Below are 9230 nucleotides of genomic sequence, written 5' to 3'. Positions count from 1 at the left end.
TGTAGCAGGTATTTATTTTTGGTTTTAAAAGATGATTATTTACCTTACAGAAGAATTTTATCTGGGATTATTTTTGAAGAATAAGTTTCCCTAGTACATTTCAAATGATTCAATTTACAAACACCTTATTTACATACAAGCTGCCTCAAATTCTTATTAGAATTTATTTTATAAGTATGGAGCACTCATATGAATTGTAAAGAATGACAAATAAAGAAGATAATCATTGACATTTCATCTAGCTTTATCTGAAATAACTTAAGATGCATCTGATATAAATATAAAAATATAATTAAATACCAACCAAAATATTTTCATATGGTGCCTGGTCAGCGTGGCTCAGCAGTTGAGCATCGACCTAGGATCCAGGAGATCGAGGTTCGATTCCCAGTCAGGGCACATGCCCGGGCCGTGGGCTCGATCTCTAGTAGGGGGCGTGCAGGAGGCAGCCGATCAATGACTCTCTCATCATTGATGTTTCTATCTCTCTTTCCCTCTCTCTCTGAAATCAATAGATATATTTAAAAGAATAAAATAAATGTGGCAGGGTGCAGGGTGGGATTTTTTTACTTTATAACCACCAACCCTTTTAGTCTTTTTTCATCAGAGTCATTAAGAAAGAAAAGACAAAAAGGACTTTGTTAGCATAACACAGAGTCAGGTTATGCTTAAAGTGAGGGACTCTTAGGATGAGAAATATTTTTCTTGTAGATTTGTTAATTTTATAGGATGCCTAGGAAGGCAAGAACTGATGAAAGGAGAAAGAAACTGGGTGAAACCAAGTGTGAGGTAGGACACTGGGGGCGGGCAGATGGATAAGAAGAATTAGGCGGTAGATGGGAGTGGAGCACAGGGAAGAAGATGGGAGAAGGTACTACCAGGTGTTCCTCTGAGGTAGACTCTGATGGCCAAGTATCTTGATAGGACAAAGAAAGGATTTCATTTTCTTATAGACTCTTCATTTGTATGTTCACTGTTGTTTAATTAGGTTTTCTTTCTGGCAATGCTTGTGCTTTCTAGATATTAAGGGTGTGGTCATCTTAAGCCTCAGGGTCATGATGGAGGAAGGCAGGTTAAGGTTAGGAGAGGTGGTTGTGCTGTGGTGAGGAGTGTTCTTAGGACTAAGGACCGTGTGAAAGTCAGGAATCTGCTGGCTCCACGTAGGAGAGGAGTCTTCTGAAGAACATTTCTCTTTCCCATCAGTAGACCTCCAGCAGTCACTTCATGCTTGCTGAAGAAAACCATTTAGCTACAATTAAATGTAAAGGTTTCAGATTACAATGGGATGTGTGTTAACCAGCTCAGCTCATGTGCACTAAATTGTAACTAGGCATCAGTCAAGTCTGCATGATATGCTGTTCTTCCCAGAGGTGGGATGGGGAGGAAAATGGTCAGCTCGGGGGGAGGGTACTAGGAGAGGAAAAGATGAGAGACACTGCAGAAGACAAACAAAACAAAGGCTTCACAATTTTGCCTGGGTTGGACCTAGTGACCCTCATTTGGGTAAGGGAAAACAATCTGTCCAGAAGCCTTTCTGAATTAATTGCTGTGTTTCTTTTCCACTTGGCATTGTATGTGAAGCATTTCTTTCAAAGCATATGCCAGCTCCTTTCAAAGGGAGCTTTGTTCTCAGATGATCCATTAATTGAAGTATCACTGCAGAAATTGGAACAAAATTCGATTTATATTGTAGAACTCCTTAGTGTGGTTCATTTTTCAATCCCCTTTCTCCTCCCCCGGTGCCTCCAAACACACTCTCTTCTCACTGCCCGAGTAATTTCAGAAGCTTCTGTGCCGAGTTCTCAGAGGCCCATTGTGCAGTAACAGAGGATTCCGGCGGCAAGCCCTGGGCTCTGTCCCCGCGTCCCTGAGGGGAAGGCTGCCCCGTCCCTGCTGATGGGTAGAGGACAAGCATCGCTCAGGCCCGCAAGTCTGCCAAGCACTAGGAACCCGAGCAAGAGCTCATCATGCCAGTCAAACCTGTTGGGTGGATATGTGGGCAGGTGTTGAAGAACTTTTCTGGCAGAAGTATACACAAGCTTGTTGTAAAGGGGATATGGGTGTGGGGAACTGGGAATAAAGTCCCCTAGGGTTTGCTTGCTTTTCTAGCCACCTAAGCAGTGGACCCAGTGTTCCATGTTCTTTTGAATTACAGGTAGGGGATGTTTTTAAAGTTTTTTTTCTTTAACTTCTTTTTGTCTTAGTTGAGGGGATCCAGAAAACAATCATGGACCTTGTAGATGAGTTTAAAGATGATGTCCCTACCTTCCTAAGATTATCACAGTCTAATCAGGTAATGTGATCTCATAACTGAAAAGAATTATAAAAAGTATATTGTATTTTTAGTATCATACCAATTATTTAATGCTTAATTTTCAGATCAGTGTTTGAAGATTAGGAAAACATTAATTTCACGTAAAAAAACAAAACAAAAAACAACAAATTTCAACTCTTACTCATTGGGAGAGATTGGGGACAAAGAAGTGAGGTAGACAGATGTTTAAAGACAGTCACCAATTGTTAGATTGGAAATCTAGAACTCTCTAAGCCACAATTGCAATGTAGTTTACTTAGATTTGTTTAATATAAAATCAGAAAAATACCTAAATATACTTTCATTAAAATCTCTGGCACTTAACTCAGTGAAAAAACATAGCTGACGTACATTATAACAATGGAAAGATAAATATTGTTTGGGTGTGTGTTTTATGTGGAAAGAAAAGTGATATAAATTTAACAAAGTATGTATGTATATGTTCTAAACATCTGTTCCAAAAGGGATTTGAGACATAAAATATTGGGATTGCAAGAGGGGTTAGAGAGAGAACTTTGAAGATACAGAGGGTCAGGAAAAAGTAACATCATGGTTAGGGGTCAAGTGTAACCTACTTAACTCAAAAGTACACAGCTCTTAATGGACAAGTGTTGTTTCAGTCATTTTGACCACAGTTGGAATGGAATACGTTGTAAAGTTACATGGTACAATAACAATCTACTTATCCAGAAATCACACTTTTGGCAATGTCACACATGAGGAACCTGGAAGTAAACACAAAAAGCACTCTGAGTAACATACTGATCACAAAGTCTAAATATTTCATTCCAGAGGAAAGGTACTAGAGCTACCTTTAACCATTCATCCAGATACCCAGGCATCAGACGTTATTTGCTCTTTGAAAATAAATTATCCAGAAAAACAATGTTAATACTCCATTGTTAACTAGATTATTTTTAAAAGGTGAGATTGTGTATGCTGCAAGTTTTATTATTTCCATGAGGCTCCATGGTTCCCAAACATATTGAATGGAATGGTTTTAAGAATACTTAGAGGGCTTTATTAATTGGATTGTATTTTAAATCTCTAAATTTTGTGATTAGTATTTAAATATGTTTTAAAATTATTTTTTAAGCATTTATTTACTTAGGAAAAGGCCTGGAGCAAGGGAAAAAAAGATTTGATGGGAATGGTGGTGAAATCTTTATAGAGGAATCAACCCAGCTAATGGTTATTACATTGTTCTTCATGGCTAAAGATTTTGAAGGAAATTTTTTTTTTTCTGGGACTGGAGAAAGTTAATTTTAGAATCTTGGCTTGAGGCTGTGGGTTCTGAGGTCCTATACTCTCAATTCCCTCCCAACCAGCCCAGACTCCAATACCCTCAACATCTACTTCCTTTAGTAAAAAGTAAGTTCTTAAGATTTACACTTGCAAATTGCAGATGATTTCCATATGAAGATATAAGGACTTAAAATAATAAACCTTTACATTTGAACACATGAAAAATGCATACTACAATTGGAGAATTAAATTTTTTTTTAATTTAGATGATCTTGAACGAGAGAAATATTTTGTGGTAAATAGGGTCCATTTTTGTGGGTTATGATTATGAAAGATGATTATGTGTTTTATTCTGTAATTACCTTGCACTTAACTGTTGTACTAAAAAATTGGGAATTATAGACAGAACACACTAGAATTCATGACTTTTCTGAATTCTCTATGCTTTAAAAAATGGACAAAAACTACTGGGTATGCAACAGTAATGTCTGGAAATTACTTATATTGGCATTACGGTTTCTAAATATAATGACAGTAGAACTGTAACTAGAATGTTCTATAATTCAATTATATTTTTGTTTCTGGTGGCTTGTTTCTTGTGGGGCATTATCATTATTGTGAAAGTTACAAAGTACATTATGAACTTAAAACTTTCTGGGTGATTTCTAATTTAATATTTGGTATATTTCTATGATATTTCTCAATATTAACTTGTGATATTGTTTCTGACACTCTTATTCATTCATTTTAACTTGCATTTATAGAGCACCTACTGTGTGCCAGAGAGTGTCCTAGGCACTGAGGAAAGATGAGTAAGCTAAGTGGATATAGAACACTGCCATAGAACTTAAATCCTAGTCAAGCAAAAAAACAGTAAACAAGGAAAAAACATATTATGTTAATGGTAGATCTTAAGGAGAAGAAAAAATACAGCAGAGAAGGGATATGAAGTAGAGGTGGAAAGAGCAACTGATGGTTAAAACCCCAGAGGGTCTTAGTGAGAAAGTGATTCTTGAATAAGACTTGAAGCGAGTGAGGAAGACAATGTCGGTGTCTTTGACGGATCAAACAGCACAGCTCGTGCAAAGTCCCTGGGGTGGGAGTATACCTGACAAGTTCAACCACTAATGAGAAAGGAAAGGGAAAGAAAAGGATCAAGTGGCCTGAGAGGTAAAGAAGAGACAACCTTGGTAGGCCTTGTAGACCATTGTACGTACTTCGGCCTTAACACTGAGTACACCAGGAAGCCACTGAAGCAGCTGAGCAGAAAGCAAGATAGGATCTGACATAAGTTTTAATTGTAGCTCTCTGGCTGGTGTGTGGAGGAAAAGAATGAAAACAGGCGTGGGCTGAAGCAGGCAGAGTGCTGAGGAGGCTCATTACAAGCCTGGAGAGGTGAAGGCAGTGTAGGGGTATAATGGACCGGGTGTTGGTGCCGGGACAGTGAGAGGTGGCCCAGTTCTGGGGCTGTTCAGAGAAAGAATGGAATAAGGTTTGCTGACAGGCTGGCTTTAGAGATGTAGGGTAGCAAAAAGCTGACGTAACACAAACTGGAGTTCAGCGTTAAAACTGCTGATGATAGAGAAATGGGCCTGGCTCTAGAGAACATAAAATAAAAAGGGAAAGCAGGATAGAAATTGAAAGGATGGAACTCAAATGGAGAAGCCTGGAGCAGGATTCTTGAACCAATCTGAGGAACTGCTGCTAACTTTATTTTGGGAACTGGTCCTCAAGAACCTTTGTGTGTCTCTGAGGGGATGGTGGTGGCTGGGTGTTGGAATTTCTTTTCTGACGTTTGGTGATATGCTCAGATGAAGATAATGATGACAAAAAGAATCATCTAAACTTTTGTACTTTGCAACCAATTCAAGAATGCTTTCTTATGCCAATAGTTTAAAAAAAAAAAACAGAGGAAAAAGAAATGAGGATGTCTTAATTTGGAGTCAACATTTAAATTTACACTCTCGGTTTAGTAACAAAATATATAACATAGAAAATAGGCAAAAAGAAAAGCTAGTAGCTCAAAAAAAGGGGGGGAAATGTTTTATTTAAAATTTTTTCTATTAGAACTAATTTTAAAAGTAGCTAGTTTGGCTCATCAACTTAAACTGGTGACTGTTTTGTTTGTTTTTTTAAAAAAGAAGAATGTCTCATTCTGTATCTAAAAGAATGTAAGTAGCCTATCTTCTGCTGTCACTTTCCTATTCCCAGAGCCCTGAGGAACCACCAAACATGCACCCAGTGCCCAGATTCAGTTTCTAATACTGTTCTTCTTAAAAGCAGTAACCATCTTCTTGGGAACAAGTTGATTCCATGTTTTGTGTCAGAGAAAGTGAAAGTAGTCAGAAATATTTGTTGTCAGAAGTAATTCTTTCAGAGATATCTAAGAAAGTATCAAAAACAGGTTAAGTCTATTGGAAAAAGCTCTGAATTCACGATGAGACTAAAATGAGAAAGATACTAGAAAGTGCACTAAAGCATTATTGTAATACACACTTGAATTTTTTTTAAATATTGTGTATAACAAATGCTATATTTTGCTCAACACGTATTATGTGAACCCTACAGGAGAGTTTTGATTAACAGATTATCAATTACAAATAAGCTTATTTTTCCACAGAGATAAAAATTTAGAAAGACAATTTGGAAAAGAGGGGAAAGTTGAATGGATCAATTTAGTATAGTGTTTGGGGGAATTAATCAAGATTGGTTAATAGAAATGCTCTTTATAAAGTCAGTGAATCTGAGCCAACATACACAGATCACCAAAATTTTGTAAAGACACATAAAATAAGGAGAGGAAAACTGCAGAACATTAACGTTTTGCAACTGCAAAAATGAAGTGTTCCTAAAACGCTGTGTGACCATATAGAGGAGGTGTTAGTAAAGGTGGAACTGCACATATCCCATTCCTATTTGCCCTGGCAGTATGGCCTTCACTTTAATTATAAATTGTAATGAGAGAAAACACAGTAAATTGTAATGAGAAGCAAAACCAAACTTATTCTAGCTGCTCCTCCTTAAGGAGTTGAGAGGAAGAATCAGCACAGTGTGGGGGAGGGGAAATTCCTTCCTCTACCCTCTTGGGTTCTTATGGCTGAACTAATAATAAAATTGGCACAAGACCAGATAACAGGAGAAAAACCAATTTAATGTGTGCATACAGATCATAAATGATACTCAGAGAAATGATCGATGCATGTGTTTTCTACACCTTTTAGACAAATTTGTGAAGAATTATCAGGACGAAGAAACTTAGATTTGGGTGCTCATTAGTGAGAAATCTAAGCAAAGTTTGGGCTTGGATAGTAAATTAGTAAAAAAAATGACAAGGTTTTTAATACACATTTCTCAGCTCTGAATTCCCTAACTCTGGTGACAAGGGTGTCTCTCGTTAGACTCCAGGTGCAGGGATAGAACCTTTCACACAGGAGATTTATCTCCAGCTTTCAGGGAGAAAGATTGAGAGACAGAGATAGAGACAGAGAGAGAGACAGATTGAGAGAGAGAGAGAGAAATATCAGAGTTCTTGCTCTAGCAGTTTCTTAAGTAACTTTAATTCAAAATAATCAATATGCCATTGTGGGATATTTGGCGATGGCCTGCCCTGTGCCCTGACATCTGCAAAGCATAAGGTCACAAGAGGAAGTGAATCTGTATGTGCAGGAGCTTTGGATACTGCAAACAATGTGGTTTCCCACCCTAGTATGGGTGTGCTCAAAACCGGAGTAGATAATAATATCAAGTGATGTACCTCGTGTTATTTTGCTTGCTCTACCTATCATATAACTGCTTATAAGGACTGCTCTGTTCTAAAATGGCTGGCAATTGTAGCAGTCCATAATTTAGATTGCATTCTCTGCTCTTTTATTCACCACAGGTGAGCTAATGGGACTTTTTCAGTGAAGTTAACAGATTAAACCACACACTAGGCCTGGCAGGTGTGGCTCAGCAGTTGAACATCAACCTAGGATCCAGAAGATCGCATATTCGATTCCTGGTCAGGGCACATGCCCGGGTTGCGGGCTCGATCCCCAGTCAGGGGTGTGTGGGAGGCAGCGGATCAATGACTCTCTCATCATTGATGTTTCTCTCTCTCTCCCTTCCTCTCCCTTCCTCTCTGAGATCAGTGGAGATATGTTAAAGAAACACACACACTAGGACACAAGATGCTGCAGAAATACATCCTCATTGACAGGCTAGAACAGCTTTTGTTTATCTCCCATGCAAATGCTGACCAGCAAGAGAAGACTGAACTCTGAGGACCAAAGCAACAATAATAAAATTATTAATTCAGGAAAAAAGTTGAGACGTTTCAAATATACAGCATATTAGCTCTTCGACAAACATAATGTTCACTGTAGACCAAAATACCCATTTAAAAGATATTTTATACTTATATATTTTGACTCAGGAAATACTCAATTATACTAAAAAGCCAGAAAAGCCCGTAGCATTATCACATGAGTAATGGCAACTCTATTTGCCTATTGCCTGGAATGCAGTCTGACCACGTTGTAAGTAATTTCCCTGTGGTTCATTTTCTGGGAAAGCAGAAAGAACTGCATTTTATGTGTTTGGTAATGCCACACATTTTTTCTATCAGAACTCTCATGGAAGCTTTTAGAAGTAAAAGTTTCCTAAGCTTGTTGATTAGTATATAGGGTATTTGTTTTATGCATTATGTATGTATGCTATATATTATTATTTAAAAATTGTAAAGTAAACTGGGAAAATATTAAGTTTTGAATGAGAATTATTGGTTGAATAAGTCAAACATTGAATAATATTTGAGTAAGAATTGTTTATTTTTGAAAGAGCTCTTAAAAATCAATGCAAAAAATAAACCAAGAAAGAAAAATGAAAAATGCACCTCTTTCCACTAGTAACTGAAATTATGGATAATTATCCTAAGGAACAATTCATATATTCATATAGAGATTTAAGTACATGGTGGGGGTCGATGAACTATGGAGGGTGGGATGTAATTATTAAACACCGAGTGTATGCATGGAACCATGCACAATATACAGATTATGTGGTATTCGGTCGGTCCCTGCCTAAAGTAGATTTTAATAATTCTCTGGAGAATCACACATCAGTCACTTTTCAAAGGCTTATTTTTCAGAAAAGAGAAACGATGCAAAAAACATCTAAAGTCAAAATGGCTATCGCTTTAGCCAAGATCAACCGAGGAACATTAATTCAAGGATTAAACAGCATATCCAGATCTTCCAAGTCAGTGGCCAAACTCCTGCAGCCTCGGCTTGTTTGTAGACTTTTAGAGTTAAGGGACATATCTCATCGCCTGCTGAGGGAAGTTAATGCACCAAAGCAGCCCCTGTATAACATGCAGGTAAGTGAATGTTGCATTTGCACAAGATATGGACCCTTTTTATAGAAACTTTTGAAATGGCAAGATATGGAAAATGTAGCACATTTGGTTGTCCTACATGTAAAACAAGAATAGCTGGATAAGAGAAATGAATACTTGGGCTTTTTTTCAAGATAGTATATTCCCTGGTTTAAATAAATCTGAAAGAGGAAGTAATGTGGCCTTTTTTCTACCTTGTTATTTAATTGAACTATATAAAACTGCCCATTTCAAATGGTTCATCCTAAATATAAGCATACAAATTACTACTTATGTCAAACCTAAAATCCTACAACA

At 37.4% G+C, this 9230-nt stretch overlaps 1 protein-coding gene across 1 annotated transcript in view; it reads left to right on the top strand.

The window, feature by feature from the left end:
* The first annotated feature begins 2204 nt into the window (after positions 1 to 2204).
* Positions 2205 to 9230, top strand: part of SPATA9 (spermatogenesis associated 9) — a 27728-nt gene continuing 20702 nt past the window's right edge. The window contains exons 1-2 of the mRNA XM_016216165.2: positions 2205 to 2293; positions 8688 to 8915. Coding sequence (XP_016071651.1) covers positions 2228 to 2293; positions 8688 to 8915 — 294 coding nt within the window. The 5' untranslated portion in view covers positions 2205 to 2227. The remainder of the gene's footprint in view (positions 2294 to 8687; positions 8916 to 9230) is intronic.

The sequence above is a fragment of the Miniopterus natalensis genome, chromosome 3 (genome assembly GCF_054644295.1).
Source record: "Miniopterus natalensis isolate mMinNat1 chromosome 3, mMinNat1.hap1, whole genome shotgun sequence".
In the NCBI taxonomy this organism is placed as follows: domain Eukaryota; kingdom Metazoa; phylum Chordata; class Mammalia; order Chiroptera; family Miniopteridae; genus Miniopterus; species Miniopterus natalensis.
The sequence above is the reverse complement of the archived record's forward strand: the minus strand, read 5'-3'. Positions and strand labels throughout refer to the sequence as shown.